The sequence below is a fragment of the Oryctolagus cuniculus genome, chromosome 6, assembly GCF_051225735.1.
Source record: "Oryctolagus cuniculus isolate XC-2025 breed Fujian yellow rabbit chromosome 6, ASM5122573v1, whole genome shotgun sequence".
In the NCBI taxonomy this organism is placed as follows: domain Eukaryota; kingdom Metazoa; phylum Chordata; class Mammalia; order Lagomorpha; family Leporidae; genus Oryctolagus; species Oryctolagus cuniculus.
In genome coordinates this window covers 160,551,469-160,572,147 of record NC_142872.1, presented here as the reverse complement: position 1 = coordinate 160,572,147, position 20,679 = coordinate 160,551,469, and the positions used below count along the sequence as shown (strand labels likewise).

General features: G+C 57.3%; 1 protein-coding gene across 6 annotated transcripts in view; it reads left to right on the top strand.

Moving 5' to 3' along the window:
• Positions 1-20,679, top strand: part of ZFAT (zinc finger and AT-hook domain containing) — a 205,569-nt gene that overhangs the window by 47,751 nt on the left and 137,139 nt on the right. For all 6 annotated transcript variants that reach the window (XR_016236025.1, XR_016236026.1, XR_016236027.1 and 3 more), the window contains exon 3: positions 9,248-9,496. Coding sequence is in view for 3 of the 6 variants with exons in the window: in XM_070075863.2 (XP_069931964.2) it covers positions 9,248-9,496 (249 nt within the window). In the remaining 3 variants the exon portion in view is untranslated. The remainder of the gene's footprint in view (positions 1-9,247; positions 9,497-20,679) is intronic.

The following is a 20,679-nucleotide window of genomic DNA, read 5'->3' as shown; positions in this document are numbered from 1 at the left end:
GTGCTGCGGGAGGCTCTCAACTCCTGCAGGAGGTGTTGGGCACGTGCTGCCCACGGTGTGACCTTGGCGTGTAGAGCGTGCCCGGTGCCCGGGTGCCTCCCTGTCCTCATCCCTACAATCAGGGAGGCCGTGGAGTGAGTGGGGCCAGGTGGGGCCCAGTGCTGTGGGAGGCTCTCATCTCTTGCAGGAGGTGTTGGGCACATGCTGCCCACGGTGTGGCCTTGGTGTGTAGAGCGTGCCTGGTGCCTGGGCACCTCCCACGTCCTCATCTCCTGCCCACGTCCTCATCCCCACATGCAGGGAGGCCGTGGAGTGAGTGGGGCCAGGTGGGGCCCTGTGCTGTGGGAGGCTCTCAACTCCTGCAGGAGGTGTTGGGCATGTGCTGCCCCCGGTACTGCCTTGGCGTGTAGAGCGTGCCGAGTGCCCGGGCGCCTCCCACATGCAGGAAGAGCATGTAGAGTGAGTGGGTTCACATGGGGCCTGGTGCTGCAGGAGGCTCTCAACTCCTGCAGGAGGTGTTGGGCACATGCTGCACGGTGTGGCCTTGGCATGTAGAGTGTGCCCGGTGCCCGGGCACCTCCCACATCCTCATCTCCTGCCCACGTCCTCATCCCCACATGCAGGGAGGCCGTGGAGTGAGTGGGGCCGTGTGGGGCCCGGTGCTGCGGGAGGCTCTCAACTCCTGCAGGAGGTGTTGGGCACATGCTGCCCACAGTGTGGCCTTGGCGTGTAGAGCGTGCCCGGTGCCCGGGCGCCTCCCACGTCCTCATCTCCTGCCCACGTCCTCATCCCCACATTCAGGGAGGCCGTGGAGTGAGTGGGGCCACGTGGGGCCCGGTGCTGCGGGAGGCTCTCAACTCCTGCAGGAGGTGTTGGGCACATGCTGCCCACGGTGTGGCCTTGGTGTGTAGAGTGTGCCCGGTGCCCGGGTGCCTCCCCGTCCTCATCCCTACAATCAGGGAGGCCGTGGAGCGAGTGGGGCCATGTGGGGCCCTGTGCTGTGGGGGGCTCTCATTTCCTGTAGGAGGTGTTGGGCATGTGATGCCCCTGGTACTGCCTTGGTGTGTAGAGCGTGCCCGGTGCCCGGGTGCCTCCCACGTTCTCCTCTCCTGCCCATGTCCTCATCCCCACAATCAGGGAGGCTGTGGAGCGAGTGGGGCCGTGTGGGGCCCGGTGCTGTGGGAGGCTCTCAACTCCTGCAGGAGGTGTTGGGCACATGCTGCCCACGGTGTGGCCTTGGCGTGTAGAGCGTGCCCGGTGCCCGGGCGCCTCCCACGTCCTCATCTCCTGCCCATGTCCTCATCCCCACATTCAGGGAGGCCGTGGAGTGAGTGGGGCCACGTGGGGCCCGGTGCTGCGGGAGGCTCTCAACTCCTGCAGGAGGTGTTGGGCACATGCTGCCCACGGTGTGACCTTGGCGTGTAGAGCGTGCCCGGTGCCCGGGTGCCTCCCTGTCCTCATCCCCACATGCAGGGAGGCCGTGGAGCGAGTGGGGCCGTGTGGGGCCCGGTGCTGCGGGAGGCTCTCATCTCCTGCAGGAGGTGTTCAGGGCGCAGGTCAGAGTGCGCTGTTTCTGTGTTCTGACGGTCATCAGGCGACACGGGTGTGAGGTTCATGCCTCTGGGGCAGCCAGGGCTCCGTTCAGTTCTGGCTCTGCCAACAACAGTTCCGCGACCTTGGGGAGAATTGATATTTTTAGCCTCCGCGTCCTCTGCTATAAACCAGGGATGATACTGACGCCTCCCTCTGGGGTTACACGAGGACACGCAGGCCAAGTGCTTGGTGTGGTGCCTGAGCTGCACGTGCTTAGCCATTGTTCCTGCCGCCGTTACTCACGTGGCCTTCCCGCCATGTAACTGGCGTGGGGAGACTCTGGTCTTTCAGAGTGTGGGGCTGTAGAACAGGGTGCAGTCTGTCACCACTACGGCGACGCTGTATTCCTCATAACCTGAAAGGCTCACGTGCCCTCCTTTCTGATAAATAATTCAGCGGCTCCCCGATTACTTCCAGGCAGACGGACTGTCAGGGGCCTGAAATGTTGTTCCGTCAGGAGTTTCTGAAGCTCTCCAGCCGCAGAGGAGAGCACCGGAGGGCTGGCTGCTCTCCTGATCCTTGCGTTAAGGCCAGGCTCCCGGGCCCAACACAATCTGAATGCCCTTAGCTCTGTGTAGGACTTTTTGGTGTGGGAGTTATTTGGAAGTGAAGAAATCAAGAAAAAGGTGCACATCCCGGCAGCATGAACAAGAGTGGATGTCCATCAAGGGGCTGCGTGATCTGACTGCAGACTGGCTGGGCAGGTGCTAGTGGCTTAGATGTTCCAGGTCAGAACATTGACGAGCATGGCCGTAGTCTAAACAGTTGCCGCCCGTCAGTCACCGTGCGCAGCTTTGTAATGGATGGCCTACGACAGGGACTTGGGAGGGTGCAGGCAGCTGCGTGTGGACGTTTCCTGCTCCCTAACTGCAAGTCTGTGCCCTAGGCTGCTCACTTGGCCCTATTCAGATATGTGTGCCCCACACCCGAGGGCAGGGGACACCACACGGACTCTGGTTGGGAATAAGGACACTCACAGCCCGGTGCTGCAGGCTCACTTAGCATCTGGTGTCACAGCCTGGCACTGCAGGCTCAGGTGTGGTGTCACAGCCCCGCGTTGCAGGTTCACTCAGTGTGTGGTGTCACAGCCCCGCGCTGCAGGCTCACTCAGTGTGTGGTGTCACAGCCCCGCGCTGCAGACTCAGTGTGTGGTGTCACAGCCCCGCACTGCAGACTCAGTGTGTGGTGTCACAGCCCAGCACTGCAGGCTCAGTGTGTGGTGTCACAGCCCAGCACTGCAGACTCAGTGTGTGGTGTCACAGCCCCGTGCTGCAGGCTCACTCAGTGTGTGGTGTCACAGCCCTGCACTGCAGACTCAGTGTGTGGTGTCACAGCCGGCACTGCAGGCTCCGTGTGTGGTGTCACAGCCCCGCACTGCAGACTCAGTGTGTGGTGTCACAGCCCCGCACTGCAGACTCAGTGTGGTGTCACAGCCGGCACTGCAGGCTCCGTGTGTGGTGTCACAGCCCCGCGCTGCAGACTCAGTGTGTGGTGTCACAGCCCGGCACTGCAGGCTCAGTGTGTGGTGTCACAGCCGGCACTGCAGGCTCCGTGTGTGGTGTCACAGCCCCGCGCTGCAGACTCAGTGTGTGGTGTCACAGCCCGGCACTGCAGGCTCAGTGTGTGGTGTCACAGCCGGCACTGCAGGCTCAGTGTGTGGTGTCACAGCCCCGCGCTGCAGACTCAGTGTGTGGTGTCACAGCCCCGCACTGCAGACTCAGTGTGTGGTGTCACAGCCCAGCACTGCAGGCTCAGTGTGTGGTGTCACAGCCCAGCACTGCAGACTCAGTGTGTGGTGTCACAGCCCCGCACTGCAGACTCAGTGTGTGGTGTCACAGCCAGCACTGCAGGCTCCGTGTGTGGTGTCACAGCCCCGTGCTGCAGGCTCACTCAGTGTGTGGTGTCACAGCCCCGCACTGCAGACTCAGTGTGGTGTCACAGCCGGCACTGCAGGCTCCGTGTGTGGTGTCACAGCCCCGCGCTGCAGACTCAGTGTGTGGTGTCACAGCCCCGCACTGCAGACTCAGTGTGTGGTGTCACAGCCGGCACTGCAGGCTCCGTGTGTGGTGTCACAGCCCCGCGCTGCAGACTCAGTGTGTGGTGTCACAGCCCCGCACTGCAGACTCAGTGTGTGGTGTCACAGCCCCGCACTGCAGACTCAGTGTGTGGTGTCACAGCCGGCACTGCAGGCTCCGTGTGTGGTGTCACAGCCCCGCGCTGCAGGCTCAGGTGTGGTGTCACAGCCCGGCACTGCAGGCTCCGTGTGTGGTGTCACAGCCCCGCGCTGCAGGCTCAGTGTGTGGTGTCACAGCACGGTGCTCCAGGCTCAGTGTGTGGTGTCACAGCACGGCAGGCTCCGTGTCTGGTGTCACAGCCCGGTGCTGCAGGCTCAGTGTGTGGTGTCACAGCCCGGAACTGCAGGCTCAGTGTCTGGTGCTGAAAACCGTGCCGGTGCCTTGCAGCTCTAGCTGCCATTTCCTTCCCGTTGCCGACAGTATGTTTGCACCCCCAGCTCTCAAGACTTCTGTAAGGGCCACAGGAGGAAGTAGCTGGGGTGGCGGGGGTGGTGCTGGGACGCACCGATGAAGGGCTGACGCCGTTGCATCTTTGACGTTGGGCTGCACTCTCTGTAGCGCTCGCGTTGCCCTATGGTTGCATCTGGAAGCGTTCCGCTGAGTGTCTGCCTCGCTGGTCTTCAGCCTTGGGTCTGCAGCAACTGTTTTCTGACCAAGAGGCAGTCGTGCCCAAGCTGTGGATTGAGAGCAGGGTTAAGTGACTCAGTCCCTTTCTTCCTGTTGCAAACCTGGGATGTGCGGAATGATTTCTATTTCCTGTCCTCACACTACCAGTCATTTATTTATTTATTGTCCCCTCCATAGCAACATATCCAGCCTGTTTGCCACTCTGTGGGGTCTGGGAATTCAAGCACCACCACAGACTTTGGGGTTTATGATAGAAGGTGGGGAAAAGAGACGCTCGGGATGCAGTGTAGACGAATTATGGTGCCATGTGGATCAGTTGGGAGACATGGCCGTTCTGCTTAAGTCTCCCAGAGTGGCCTCTGGGAGGAGGTCCTGGGATCCGAGATGTTAAGATTTGGATTAGGGTTGGGTGGGTACCAGCAGGGGCACAGTATAGGGGAGTGTAGACACAGGATGATCTGTGTGTGGGGGGAGCTTTAGAAACCTGTGCTGAGCAGTCAGGGGGTGGTGGGGTGCACATGGCTGCGTGTGCTGAGCAGTCAGGGGGGGTGGGGTGCACATGGCTGCGTGTGCTGAGCAGTCAGGGGGTGGTGGGGTGCACATGGCTGCGTGTGCTGAGCAGTCAGGGGGGGTGGGGGTGCACATGGCTGCGTGTGCTGAGCAGTCGGGGGGGCGGTGGGGGTGCACATGGCTGCGTGTGCTGAGCAGTCAGGGGGTGGTGGGGGTGCACATGGCTGCGTGTGCTGAGCAGTCAGGGGGGTGGTGGGGGTGCACATGGCTGCGTGTGCTGAGCAGTCAGGGGGGGGTGGGGGTGCACATGGCTGCGTGTGCTGAGCAGTCAGGGGGGTGGTGGGGGTGCACATGGCTGCGTGTGCTGAGCAGTCAGGGGGGGGTGGGGGTGCACATGGCTGCGTGTGCTGAGCAGTCAGGGGGGTGGTAGGGTGCACATGGCTGCGTGTGCTGAGCAGTCAGGGGGGGGTGGGGGTGCACATGGCTGCATGTGCTGAGCAGTCAGGGGGGTGGTGGGGGTGCACATGGCTGCGTGTGCTGAGCAGTCAGGGGGGGGTGGGGGTGCACATGGCTGCGTGTGCTGAGCAGTCAGGGGGGTGGTGGGGGTGCACATGGCTGTGTGTGCTGAGCAGTCAGGGGGGCGGTAGGGGTGCACATGGCTGCGTGTGCTGAGCAGTCAGGGGGGGTGGGGGTGCACATGGCTGCGTGTGCTGAGCAGTCAGGGGGGTGGTGGGGTGCACATGGCTGCATGTGCTGAGCAGTCGGGGCGGTGGGGGTGCACATGGCTGCGTGTGCTGAGCAGTCAGGGGGGCGGTGGGGGTGCACATGGCTGCGTGTGCTGAGCAGTCAGGGGGGCGGTGGGGGTGCACATGGCTGCGTGTGCTGAGCAGTCGGGGGGGGTGGGGGTGCACATGGCTGCGTGTGCTGAGCAGTCAGGGGGGTGGTGGGGGTGCACATGGCTGCGTGTGCTGAGCAGTCGGGGGGGGTGGGGGTGCACATGGCTGCGTGTGCTGAGCAGTCAGGGGGGTGGTGGGGGTGCACATGGCTGCGTGTGCTGAGCAGTCAGGGGGGGGTGGGGGTGCACATGGCTGCGTGTGCTGAGCAGTCAGGGGGGTGGTAGGGTGCACATGGCTGCGTGTGCTGAGCAGTCGGGGGGGGTGGGGGTGCACATGGCTGCATGTGCTGAGCAGTCAGGGGGGTGGTGGGGGTGCACATGGCTGCGTGTGCTGAGCAGTCAGGGGGGCGGTGGGGGTGCACATGGCTGCGTGTGCTGAGCAGTCAGGGGGGTGGTGGGGGTGCACATGGCTGTGTGTGCTGAGCAGTCAGGGGGGCGGTAGGGGTGCACATGGCTGCGTGTGCTGAGCAGTCAGGGGGGTGGTGGGGTGCACATGGCTGCGTGTGCTGAGCAGTCAGGGGGGCGGTGGGGGTGCACATGGCTGCGTGTGCTGAGCAGTCGGGGTGGTGGGGTGCACATGGCTGCGTGTGTGGGGCTGGACCACGTGCTAAAGGACCTGGAATGCCAGGTCTGAGAGTCGTGGGGCAGTCACCCAGCAGGTTGGAAGGTTCTGAAGCCGGGCAGTGACGATGTAACGACGTGGAGGGGAGTAAGCCTGGACGGGGGCTGCACTCAGGAGACGTGGGCAGCATCCTCCCTGAGGACGGAGGACGGATTTCCTGGACAGCTGAGTGAAGGGGCCCAGAGAGGAGGGGGAGGAGTCCCAGGCAGCTGCCTCCTAGTGTTGTGGCTTGGGGGCTGTGCGGTCTCTGCTGTTTCCAGGAGTGCTTGTTCTCCCGTCAGAGGTGGGCAGTTGACAGCACTGACTCTCAGGGCTGAACGATTCCGGGTTTGTTAGGAATACTTCATTCTGGGCTAACCGGTTGGCGTGGAGGACCTGAATCATGGATGCATCACTACGGAAGATGCGTTTCTGTCACCTGTGCCGTGCTCCCAGGGAGGACCTTGCGTTCCTTCTCTGACCACCAGATGGCACACGCCCATCAGTCTACTGGATGCAGGGCCTGTCGTTGGCTGCTGAGGGGCACAGAAAATGATCAGGACCAGGACTGTGCCTTCAGAGAGCGTCAGGTCTGCGGGAGGAGAGCGCTCTCCCCTGAGGCATGCAGGAGGCACTGCGGCTGCTGTCAGTCAGCCCCGGAGTGGCCCTGGGGTACCTAGAAACTGCCAAGGCTGCCTGAGAGGTCACTGCCAGCTGCAGATTCCGGGGTCCCCAGGCCTCCTTTACTTCCAGCTTCTAGTGCGGGGTTCCCTGCTGTCTCCCTCAGTGCACTGATTTGCTGGAAGGCAGCTCCCAGAACCCAGGAGAGTGCCGTAGTTAGGATTCCAGTCTCATTACTGCCAGTACTGGAGCTTTTCCCCAGGGGAGCTCCTCGGCCTGTGTGTCTGGAATTCTTACTGGGGCTTACAACACACGCCCACCTGGCTCGGTGTTAGTCCCTGGCCCTGCCTGGAGGCTCAGACCAATGCCCCGTTCTCCACCTGCTGCAGAGGGGAACCAAGTGCCCTGCCCCAGCCCCCACCCTAAATTCTGTTGTTTGTCTCTGGTGGCAAACAAAGACACTCCTGTTGGGAAGGGGGCCTAGAGGTCACCCCCTAGCCACAGCCACAGCCTCATAGAGCATTTCAAAGGAGTGGCTTCTCTGTGCATGGCAGGGGCCCCGGGCCCGTGGCTGGGGGTTAGACCAGGCCACTGACCTCCCTGAACTGGTGGGCACCGTGTTTCCACAGCTGCTGTGGCATGAGGTGGGTGTTTCAGAGTCTGTGCCGCTCGGATTCTCTGATGGTGATTGCGCGTCTGTGGGTTGCGTAAGTGCAGTTGCTGTCAAGAACAATAGGGGAAGTTTTAATGACTTGGAGGCCTTGTATCCCGCCTTCCCCTCCCTCCCGTGTGCATAGGCTGGGCCTGCTGCAAACACAGTCCCTGTGCTCCTTGGTGGAATCCAGTGCTGGGACAGCGTCCGAGGCTCTGTGTCCAACACCTGTTCTATCTTGTCTGTCCCTGCTCCTTTGTGTCGCTTGGTGCCTTTCCCTGTTCTTCCCCAACCCTGCATGCCCCAGGCAGGTGGAAGGCAGGCCGCACTGGCTGGAGAGGGCTCAGATTTGGTGTCTTGGCCGAGGCTGACGTTGCTGTGTCGCTGGGGAGTGGAGGCTCTGCTCCCGCAAGGGACCCCCTTTCCTGGGAAACCCTCCCCTTTCTGGAGCCGGGCTGCCCTGAGTTCTGGGGCACCCCATGCCCAGGTGGGTTCCCATGGTCCTGCTGCCCTCTCCCGCAGGCTGGCCCAGCAGCCTGCCACTCTGATTGTGAGCCTGTGTGACCGACTTAAAGGATCCTTGCCGTGCTGGCAATGGACAGTGGCTGGTGCTTCACTGTGCAGAGCCCCAGCCTCAGCCTCCCAGAGAGCAGGAAGGGACAGCCTGTTCTACAGATGAACCTGTGCCCAGGTGCTGCCGGTACCTAGGACCCCTGTCCCTACCCTCGAGTTCAGGTTCAAAAACGGTTGCTGCAGTGCTGTGCCCCAGCCAGATGACGGCTGTGGAACTGGGGGCGGCTCCCTGCCTGGCCCTGCTCAGGGCACTCTCAGTTCACGTCACCTGAGACCAGGCTGTGCCACCTCATGTGAGCTGTATGGGGTGCTCTGCTCCCACCTTGACTCCCACCTCCCTTCCGGAGAAGAATGCATGAACCGTGAACACCGATGAAGAGGAAATGCAAGTTGTGCCGTGCCTTGGAAGTCATGCCACAGCAGCTCATCACACCATTTAAAATCACCGGGTCACTAGGAAACTTGACGCGTATTGCTCCTGCCCGGAGCCCTGTAATCTGTGGCTTTGGGTTGTAATTACTGTTTCTCTTTCTCTCCAGGACAGTTTGACTCTCATAATTATGACTCCCTGCAGTCTGAACAGTTGTGCACCTCGTGGAGCAGATGACGGGCTCAGCAGCCTTTGTTAGCCTCTTGCAAAGAGGTCCCCAAGAGTTTCAGTGGAAGCTGGGGTTCCCAAGGGCAGGATCACAGACCAGGGGGCCAGGGGCCGTAACCTGAAATCCTCTGGGCTTCACAGACAGAGCACAGGCTCTGATAAACGGATGCCTCCTATTGGAATGTTGCACAGCCATTATCCATTCAGATGCAGTGACGTTAGCCCAAAGCTGTTGTTGCAACTGATAATTTCTGGACTCACTATGGACTTTTAACCTCCTAATAGAATGTGAAGCCTGCACCTGTGAGGGTGCTTCGCAAAGTTAGTAGAAAAGTGGAATTAAAAGCTTATTTTTGGTGCAGATCATGTTGAAACCCATGCACAGTTTTTTTCATAATGTGCATCTTGCATGACCCCTCATATTCTCCCAGTTGGAAGTTGAGTGTGTGCCCTGCCTTGTGACCCTGTGTGACTCCATCACGGCCTCTTGTTTCCTTTGTAGAGTTTCTGGTCATGAAGAGGAAGAGGGGCAGGCCTAAGGGTTCCACAAAGAAGCCCAGCGCCGAAGAGGAGCTGGCGGAGAACGTCGTGAGCCCGAGTGAGGATGGGGCAGGGGCCACCGAGGAAGGCAGCCCGGCCCCCAGCAGCCTGGAGTGCAGCAAGTGCAGCCGCAAGTTCTCCAACACGCGCCAGCTGCGGAAGCACATCTGCATCGTCGTGCTGAACTTGGGCGAGGAGGAGGGGGAGGCAGGTGCGTGTGGGTGGGGCCAGCTGCGGCGGCTTCCTGGGACAGGCGTCACCGCAGAGAGCAGTCCCCACGGCGGGGTCTCACTTGGAATCAGCACCTGCTTACACAGGTCTCGCCGTGTGGTCACTGGCCGTCACTCCAGGCCATCTCTGACGTGGCTATGTCATCCAGTCTTTGACGCTCGGGTCATGCAGGGCAGGTGGTGTTGTGGACGCTCTGGGTTGCACAGAAAGGTAGGACACACTCTGAACCCTGGGTGAGTCTCTGGGGGAGAGACGACAGGGTTTCAGAAAGCAAAATATTACCAGGCAAGAAATCGCCCGTGGGGGACAGCGTTCTGCTGGGGAGTCAGGAGTGGGCCTGGTGTCCCGGTCAGGCGGCTTTTGGATCCCAGGAGGGAGGATGGTGCCATGGAGGGATGCGGCCCTGTGAACAGAAGGACCAGGAGGCGGGTGCTCAGACCCCTTGGAGGGATCTGATTGGCTCTCGGAGGCCGAGGACTAGAGTGAAGTGGGCAGATGGTGGAGGAAAACGCATGATGGTGACGGTCTCAGTCAGGGTGTAGCTCTGCTGCAGTTGGTGAGGGAGGCTGAGGGGGGTGGGTGTGGGCAGGAGATGGAGTTGCTGCAGTCCAGACTGCTGTAGATGACCGCCTCGGCAGAGGTGGGATGCCAGGCTGTGCCGGAGAGGCCCCTGCCTGTAGATGACCACCTAGGCAGAGGTGGGACGCCAGGCTGCCCCGGAGAGGCCCCTGCCTGTAGATGACCACCTGGGCAGAGGTGGGACGCCAGGCTGTGCCAGAGAGGCCCCTGCCCGTAGATGACCACCTGGGCAGAGGTGGGACGCCAGGCTGTGCTGGAGAGGCCCTGCCTCCAGATGACCACCTGGGCAGAGGTGGGACGCCAGGCTGTGCCGGAGAGGCCCCTGCCCGTAGATGACCACCTGGGCAGAGGTGGGACGCCAGGCTGCCCCGGAGAGGCTCTGCCTGTAGATGACCACCTGGGCAGAGGTGGGATGCCAGTCTGCCCCGGAGAGGCCCCTGCCTATAGATGACCACCTTGGCAGAGGTGGGATGCCAGGCTGTGCCGGAGAGGCCCCTGCCCGTAGATGACCACCTCAGCCGAGGTGGGATGCCAGTCTGCCTTGGAGAGGCCCCTGTCTATAGATGAATACCTCAGCAGAGGTGGGATGCCAGGCTGTGCCGGAGAGGCCCCTGCCCATAAATGACCACCTGGGCAGAGGTGGGACGCCAGGCTGCGCCGGAGAGGCCCTGCCTGTAGATGACCACCTGGGCAGAGGTGGGACGCCAGGCTGTGCCGGAGAGGCCCCTGCTGCTGACTTTGAAGTCTTCAGACTTCACCTTATGTTAAAGAAGCTCTTGCTGTTAGTTGCTGCTCAGCCGTCACCTGGGAAGTGGTACTGCCTAAGCACGTAGCAGCAGCAATATGCTTGTCTGGGTTTGAGTTCCAGCTTCAGCACCTACTGACTTCATTCTTCCTCAGTTTCCCAGTCTGTAAAATGGGAATAGAAGCGGTCGGTGCTGTCTCACGTGGTTGCTTTGAGGGCTCAGGCAGGATTTGTAGAGTCCTCAGAATGGCGCCCACTGTGTCAGAAGCACCCACGAATGTCAGCCGTTCACAGCCGTGTGGGCACGGTGCTGCCGTCATCTTTCCTGGTTTACCGACAGGGAGTCAGACACTGAGGCCAGGTAATTTGTCCAGTGTCCTTCAGTTACTACGGGAAACCTGGCCTTTGAACTCACACTGTGCTACTCCGAATCCCTACTCTGAAGTTGTTAAGTTTGCCTCCCTACAAGGAAGCAAGACCCTTGGTGTGCAAAATCCTAGCACAGACTGGGTGAATTATTGAGTACTGAGTTCATCAGCTGACTCTGGTTTAGCCACCAAGACTTACTGCCAGCAGCTGTGCAAGTTGTGGAACGTGTAAGACATTGTTCCTCCCCTTCAGACTCTCAGGCAGATTGTGTGAAACCCTACCTGGCTGCCCGGGCCAGTCCGGATCACAGACCCGGATTCAGGCCTGGCAGCAGGACGACAGCTGTCCCGAGAGGGGGTGCGAGTGACTGCCCTGCCAGGGGTGCCATGGTTGCCCAGGGATAGGAATCTTGTTTCAGACCTTAATCCTTTCAGCAAATGAACGTAGAAATGAGATGATTGGAGGAGGAAGGATTAGGCCAGACCTCCCCTGAACCTGCAGCTCTCACTTCCGGCGGATTTTTTTTTATTTAAGTATTTGAAAGCCAGAGTTATACAGAGAGAGGAGAGGCAGAGAGTGAGCGAGGTCTTCCATCCGATGGTTCACTCCCCAATTGGCCACAATGGCTGGAGCTGTGCTGATCTGAAGCCAGGAGCCAGGAGCTTCTTCTGGGTCTCCTACGCATGTGCAGGGGCCCAAGGACTTGGGCCATCTTCTTACTGCTTTCCCAGGCCATAGCAGAGAGCTGGGTCAGAAGTGGAGCAGCCGGGACTTGAACCTGTGCCCATATGGGATGCCGTTGCTTCAGGCCAGGGCATTAACCCACTGCACCACAGCGCCGGGCCCTGGTGGATTTCTTAAGCAGTGGAGTTTGTATAACCGAATCTTCTGTCACAGGCAGTGGTTTGTCCCTTAAACAAGCCAAGAAAATGTTTGCTTTGGGTTCTTCTTTAAGTGCAGGGCTGCCTGGGATGGTCATGTCCATTCCTGAGGGCCTGGGTGTGAGTATGCCTGGGATGGTCATGTCCATTCCTGAGGGCCTGGGTGTGAGTATGCCTGGGACGGTCATGTCCATTCCTGAGGGCCTGGGTGTGAGTATGCCTGGGACGGTCATGTCCATTCCTGAGGGCCTGGGTGTGAGTATGCCTGGGATGGTCATGTCCATTCCTGAGGGCCTGGGTGTGAGTATGCCTGGGATGGTCATGTCCATTCCTGAGGGCCTGGGTGTGAGTATGCCTGGGACGGTCGTGTCCCATTCCTGAGGGCCTGGGTGTGAGTATGCCTGGGATGGTCATGTCCATTCCTGAGGGCCTGGGTGTGAGTATGCCTGGGACGGTTGTGTCCCATTCCTGAGGGCCTGGGTGTGAGTATGCCTGGGATGGTCATGTCCATTCCGGAGCGCCTGGGTGTGAGTCCCAGCTCTACTCCTAGTCGAGCTTCCTGCTGATGTGCACTCTGGAGCCAGCAGGTGATGGCTTTGTAATCGAGTCTCTGCCACCCACTTGGGGGACCCCAAGGGATTTCCAGGCTCCTGGCTTCAGCCTGGCTCAGCGCCAGCTGTTGTAGGCATTTAGAGAATGAACCAGTGGATGTAAGATTGATCTCTCTCTCATATAAATAAAAACAAATGCATAAAGATTTTCTACAAAGAAGAAAGTATATTACAGATCACCAGATTTCTCTCCAGAAAGCCCCTACCAACTTTGATTCCAAAAATATCTGAGAGTGCCTATGGAATGGTACCATTTTTGTTTATTTTTTTTTTTAAATACCTGTGATGATACAGAAAATACTAAGAAGGAAGTAAGTAATCCCAGGCCTCCCTGCCAAGGCTGTTCCACGCTGAGAGAAGGCCCTCCCCTCTGCTCACCACGTGACTTCAGAAATGGGATCATGCGTAATTTTCCACCATCTTTTTCCACTCACTAATGTGGCAGATGAAATTTTTCATGGCAAGATTTTTTATCTAACAAGCTGTCTCCTAGCACACTTTTTAATGTTATAGACACTGTTCTTCTCAGTGTTTTACAACCAATAGTTGATTTAAAAAAAAAATAGATTTATTTTATTTATTTGAAAGGTGAACTGACAGAGAGAAAGAGGTGGAGACAGAGAGAGATCTTCCATCTGCTTATTCAATCCCTAGATGGCTGCAATGGCCAGGACTGGGCCAGGTTGAAGCCAGGAGCCTGGGGCTCATCTAGGTCTCCTGTGTATGTGACAGGGCCCAGGCACTTGGGCCATCTTCCGTTGCTTTCCCAGGCACATTAGCAGGGAGCTGGATTGGAAGCAGAGCAGCTGGACCCTGAACCTATGCCCTGATATGGGATATTGGCATTGCAGGTGGTGGCTTACGCTGCTGTGCCACAATGCCAGCCCTGGTTGTTGTGGTTTTTAAAGTCCCTGCAGCATTTCACTGGAGGCTGTAAATTTGACTCCATAATTTCTTTGGTTAATGGACATTTAGGATTATTTTAAACTTTTCTTCCTGATCAAAAAGCATGACTAGGAGAAAGTATTTTTATTTTATTATTATTTCTGTGCTTGTGCCATTATTATCTAGGTGAATGGTAATGAAATTGGTAGGTCAGTAGGGTGTGTTTTATGCTTGGCCTCTCCTCACATCCTGTTACACAGCCCTGTAGAGTGCACGTTGTCAGTTACCTGTCCGTCACGGGCCTCGTCCTCACGGCACAGTTACCTGTCCTTCATAGGCCTTGTCCTCACGGCACAGTTACCTGTCCGTCACGGGCCTCGTCCTCACAGCACAGTTACCTGTCCGTCATGGGCCTTGTCCTCACGGCACAGTTACCTGTCCATCACGGGCCTTGTCCTCACGGCACAATTACCTGTCCGTCACGGGCCTTGTCCTCACGGCACAGTTACCTGTCCGTCACGGGCCTCGTCCTCACGGCACAGTTACCTGTCCTTCACGGGCCTCGTCCTCACAGCACAGTTACCTGTCCTTCATAGGCCTTGTCCTCACGGCACAGTTACCTGTCCATCACGGGCCTCGTCCTCACGGCACAGTTACCTGTCCTTCACGGGCCTCGTCCTCACAGCACAGTTACCTGTCCTTCATAGGCCTTGTGCTCATGGCACAGTTACCTGTCCATCACGGGCCTCGTCCTCACAGCACAGTTACCTGTCCTTCATAGGCCTTGTGCTCACGTGACAGTTACCTGTCCGTCACAGGCCTCGTCCTCACAGCACAGTTACCTGTCCGTCATAGGCCTCGTCCTCACAGCACAGTTACCTGTCCCTCATGGGCCTTGTCCTCACGGCACAGTTACCTGTCCATCACGGGCCTTGTCCTCACGGCACAGTTACCTGTCCGTCACGGGCCTTGTCCTCACGGCACAGTTACCTGTCCGTCACGGGCCTCGTCCTCACGGCACAGTTACCTGTCCCTCATGGGCCTTGTCCTCACGGCACAGTTACCTGTCCGTCATGGGCCTCGTCCTCACGGCACAGTTACCTGTCCATCACAGGCCTCGTCCTCACTGCACAGTTACCTGTCCCTCATGGGCCTTGTCCTCACGGCACAGTTACCTGTCCCTCATGGGCCTTGTCCTCACGGCACAGTTACCTGTCCGTCATGGGCCTCGTCCTCACGGCACAGTTACCTGTCCCTCATGGGCCTTGTCCTCACGGCACAGTTACCTGTCCATCACGGGCCTTGTCCTCACGGCACAGTTACCTGTCCGTCACGGGCCTTGTCCTCACGGCACAGTTACCTGTCCGTCACGGGCCTTGTCCTCACGGCACAGTTACCTGTCCATCATGGGCCTCGTCCTCACGGCACAGTTACCTGTCCCTCATGGGCCTTGTCCTCACGGCACAGTTACCTGTCCATCACAGGCCTCGTCCTCACTGCACAGTTACCTGTCCTTCATGGGCCTCGTCCTCACTGCACAGTTACCTGTCCTTCATGGGCCTCGTCCTCACGGCACAGTTACCTGTCCATCACGGGCCTTGTCCTCACAGCACAGTTACCTGTCCTTCACGGGCCTTGTCCTCACTGCACAGTTAGCTGTCCATCACGGGCCTCGTCCTCACGGCACAGTTACCTGTCCTTCACGGGCCTTGTCCTCACTGCACAGTTACCTGTCCATCATGGGCCTTGTCCTCACTGCACAGTTACCTGTCCTTCACGGGCCTTGTCCTCACTGCACAGTTACCTGTCCATCACGGGCCTCGTCCTCACGGCACAGTTACCTGTCCGTCATGGGCCTTGTCCTCACGGCACAGTTACCTGTCCTTCACGGGCCTCGTCCTCACGGCACAGTTACCTGTCCTTCATGGGCCTCGTCCTCACGGCACAGTTACCTGTCCTTCACGGGCCTCGTCCTCACGGCACAGTTACCTGTCCGTCATGGGCCTCGTCCTCATGGCACAGTTACCTGTCCGTCATGGGCCTCGTCCTCACGGCACAGTTACCTGTCCATCACAGGCCTCGTCCTCACTGCACAGTTACCTGTCCATCACGGGCCTCGTCCTCACTGCACAGTTACCTGTCCATCACGGGCCTCGTCCTCACAGCACAGTTACCTGTCCATCACGGGCCTCGTCCTCACTGCACAGTTACCTGTCCTTCATGGGCCTCGTCCTCACTGCACAGTTACCTGTCCTTCACGGGCCTTGTCCTCACGGCACAGTTACCTGTCCATCACGGGCCTCGTCCTCACGGCACAGTTACCTGTCCGTCATGGGCCTTGTCCTCACGGCACAGTTACCTGTCCGTCATGGGCCTTGTCCTCACAGCACAGTTACCTGTCCTTCATGGGCCTCGTCCTCACGGCACAGTTACCTGTCCATCATGGGCCTTGTCCTCACGGCACCTTTGTCATCTTTTCTTGGGTTGTGCCAGTCATTAGCCATCCCAATCTTTTATGTGAATGACTTTCTTTCATTGTTTTTATTTGTTTATTATTAAAAAGATTTATTTATTATTTATGTGAAGGGCAGGGTATCAGAGAGAGAGGGAGAGGCAGAGAGAGAGGGAGAGAGAGAGAGAGAGAGAGAGAGAGAGAGATCCTCCATCTGTTTCACTCCCCAAACGCCTGCAACAGCCAGGGCTGGGCCAGACCGAAGCCCGGAGGCAGAGACCCCATCTGGTTCTCCCACACGGGTGGCAGGGGCCCAGGCACTTGGACCATCTTCCACTGCCTCCCCAGGTGCACTGGCCGGAAGCAGGATTGCAAGCGGAGCAGCCAGGGCTCAGCCACTGCTGTCATATGGGCTGCGGGTGTCACAAGCGATGGCTTCACCCATGGCACCACGGCGTGGCCCCAGCTCTGATTTCCATCTCTTTGCCGACTCGTGGACTCTGCATTGTTGTCAGCACTTCGTGTTTGGTGTGAGACGGAGGACAGTTCCTTGTTAGTGCCCTTCCCTGATTCAGCCTTTGGATTATGTCAACACTGAGCATGTTTTCTGTAATTTGTTACTTGTCTTTTAATATCCTTGGTAGCATCGCTTTTTCTTCTCTTATGCATTTAACTGCCTTTTACAATTTCTGTGCTCTCGTCCATTACTAAATATTTCTTTTACATTTCTTGCCCATTGTATTGTAGTTTAGAATACTTGCTCTGTCCTCTGAAATTACAAAAATGTTTCTGGATATTTCTCTGCCATCTGCATGGGTTTGTTTTACCTCTGTCTTTGATCACACTGGAAGTTGTACTTCTGTGTAAGCTGTGAAATAAGAGAGTTTATGTATATTTGGCCAATGGTTATGAGCAGAGAAATTGCATGCAAGACGTGCAGTCTGACAGAGAAAGTACTTCAAACTGCAGGGAAATTCAGGCCTGGCAGTTCAAAGTCGTAAAAGTCCCTTTAAAAATTAAGTTTTGTGTTTCAGAATTTTTGTGGATTCACAGGAAGTTGCGAAGCTAGTGCAGAGAGGTTCGTGTGCACTTTACCCAGCGTCCCTGGAGGGTGCCTTCCACACAAGCAGGCTGCAGCGTCCAGCCCAGGACACCGGCGGTGTGAGCTGGTGTGGGGTTTGATGTCACTTTGGCACCCATTAGGCTTTGTGACCAGAACCATGTCAGGCACAGCTCAGCTGATCCTCACGAGAAAGCTCACTACCATGGCCCTGTTCCAGTAACCCCCACGCCCACCAGGTAGCCCTGACCACACCCGGGTCTCCTAGGTTCCAGGGTGCCCTAGAAACAGAATCACAGTGTGGGCTGTTTCTAATTTGGTGATTGAGGAGTAGAAGGCGCAGAACTGATGACCATGCTGAGCCCCACCACTAGGCTGGGGGCAGGGCTGCGGGCAGAGCCCAGGTCTCCCAACTCCTGCCCTGTTCCCATCTGTCTACTCCGGGCACGTGGTGGATTTTGTCCCTCTCGCTCACTTCTAAGGTTTTTGTCTGACTTTGCAGAAATGACAGTCTTGCCTGGTGTGTGTGTGTGTGTGTGTGTGTGTGTGTTTCTTTCTTTCTTTCTTCCTGTTTTTCTTAGATTTATTTAAAGAGTGAAAGAAGCAGAGACACAGAGAAAGAGATCTTCCATCCATTGATTAATTCCTTAAATGACTGCAACGGTCTGGGCTAGGCTGAAGCCAGGAGCCAGGAACTCCACCCAGGGCTCCCATGTGGGTGGCAAGGACCCAAGCACTTGGGCCATCCTCCACTGCTTTCTCAGGTGCGTTAGCAGGCAGCTGGATTGGAAGTGGAGCAGCCAGGACTCATATAGGATACTGGTCTCACAGGCAGGGCCTTTACCTGCTATGTCATAATGCCAGCCACCCAACGGGATGTTAATTTAACAGTTCTCACATGGGAAGTTGAAAGCTCTGGGTGTTTTTCCCTCTCTGTGCCCTATGGAAGCCTCTCTTACATGTGCCAGTGACCACAGGCCTGACTGCACTGTGGCCATGCTCCTGCAGCTGCCTTGTGTTCCCAGGCTGGCCAAGTGCGACACTGTAGCTGGAAAAGTCTCATGTAATTGTTGCAATACCTGCTAGGTGAGGAGCAGCTTAGTGACATTTCCAGTAATTGACCTTGACGCCATAGCTTGTTAAAACAATTAGAAGAAAACAAAATAAACCTTTTCCCTGCTGTGAACTATGGCAGGTGAAAATAACACTTTTGATACGTATTCAATGCCTATTTATTTTTTTCTGCATTTCTATAGTAACAGAATCCAGGAAAAGAGGTTTTTGTTTTTCTGCCCTTATGCGGAACAGCTGGTGTTTTAGAGAAACATTTTGCTGCCCTCCAAAATCAATATGTCAAGTTTATAAAAGTGACTTCAGAACCTCTCCACGCTTGTTATTTCTGGGGTCATCTTATGCAAGGAGGGTTGCGAAGATTTCCTCTGAACTCTTGTTAAGCCCTTCCTTTGGAAGACAAGCGTTTGTTTCACGGCCTCACCTGAGATGCACCTGTAATCCTCGTGAACAGGTTTTTCTCAGTATTTCGAGTCTCTGCCTTCTGCATTTGCGTTAGCAAACCAGCTGACCCGACAGTGTGTGTGAAACGCTGCAGGCGGTCAGCCTCTGACCGTCACAGCCACCAGGCCCGTTTCCTTTTGCGGCTGTTGACCCATGGTTTCTCTCTTCTGCTGCAGCTGTGCTGAGCCTTGGGCTGCTCCTGTGGGCCTGGGGCCTGGCACACCTCGCACTGCCTTCCGTGTCTGCTGTCCCCAGCTCCTGTCCCTCTGCACCACTGCTCTGCCTGCTCTGGGAGCTGCTCCTCTTATGCCCATCATGTAACAGTCCCTGACCCTGCTGGTCAGGGAGGCTGGGTCGTGCCCCAGACCCCAGAGGCGTCCTGTGCTGCACCTGCAGGGCCCAGCAGAGCGGAGCTGTCATTTCTCAGCATGGCTGGTCAGAGCCCTGAGGGTTGATTTCAGTGTTGTCTCTGCTCCAGAAGTTCGTTGGCCAGGAAGTGCGGCTCTGCCGCGTCCTGGGGTGGGCAGAGCTAGGAGTGCTCAGGCCCCCCCCCCCCACAGGGTCCCTCTCCGATTCCGTGGTTCTGCCACTGGTTCTGTCCTGGCGCTTTGCAAAGGTGCCCTGGCTCTCATTACCGGGGTGGGGGGTGGGTGTCCACACTGCAGCGTGGCCGCACCGAGTGTTCATCACTGAACTCTTGGTCCAGCTCTTTGCTGCTCCGATACCCCATCTTGGTGACTGGTCCCAGTGTTCACACGTCTCACCTGCCACCTCCCGTGCCGTCCAATGGTCCCCTGCCCTTTCTGTAGCCCCCTGCCTCTCTGCTTGTGGTGCCATAGGCTGGGCCTTATCACTTCTCCTGCAGGTTCCTGTCTTATCTCTGTGCAGTGTACTTTGGTGGTTTGCACATATTCTGGGGAAGATAGTAAATATTCAGTTATTAGTAATTTTTGCTTTTTTAATTTAATAGGTATCCGTAGAGGTCTGTCTGTGAGTCTGCCATTGTTCTGAGTGTCTTACAAATATCCATTCATTTTCTCTTCATCAAAGCCCCCCATGAGAGGGGCCTGGCATTATGGCATAATGGATTAAGCAGCCACCTGCAGTGCTGGCATCCCATATGGGCACCAGTCCAAGTCCTGGCTCTCCACTTTTTTTTTTTTAAGATTTTTATTTATTTATTTGACAGGTAGAGTTACAGACAGTGGGAGAGAGAGACAGAAAGAAAGGTCTTCCTTCCATTGGTTCACTCTCCAAATGGCCGCAATGGCCAGAGCTGCACCAATCTGAAGCCAGGAGCCAGGTGCTTCTTCCTGGTCTCCCATGTGGGTGCAGGGGCCCAAGCACTTGGGCCATCTTCTACTGCTTTCCCAGGCCAAAGCAGAGAGCTGGACTGGAAGAGGAGCAGCCGGGACTAGAACCTGGCGCCCATATGGGATGCCGGCGCTGCAGGTGGAGGATTAACCTAGTGTGCCATGGTGCCAGCCTCAGGTGCTCCACTTTCAATCCAGCTCTCTGCTGATGGCCTGGGAAAGCAGTGGAAGATGGCCCAAGTGCTTGGGCCCCTGCACCCACGTGGGAGACCTGGAAGAAGCTCTTGGCTCCTGGCTTTGACCTGGCCTAGCCCCAGCTGTTAGAGCCATTTGAGGAGTGAGCTAGTGAATGAAAGATCTCTCTCTCTCTCTCTCTCTTTCTCTCTAACTCTGCCTTTCAAATAAATAAATCTTTTTTTTTTTAAGCCCCATGAGCTCCCTGTTTTATGGTTTAAGAAACTGAGGGGAACATTTTTGCCAGTGTCTCACAGACGGAAGTGATGGGCCAGGGATGTGAACCCAGGCTTTTTGGTCCTGTGTTAATATGTCCCAGATATTACAAAGCACACGTAAAATACACTCAGGAGGGTGAGCTGGGAGCCCTGGAGAGGAATTCTCTCTCCCTCTCCTCCCGTCGCCGTGGATGGTCTGGCCTTCCCACTGGGGTGCTCTCCCTCGTGTTAGAGGTGTTCCCTGCAGCCTTCTCCTTGCCCTGAAGTCTGCACCCCCACGACAACCACTGTGGCTCCCACA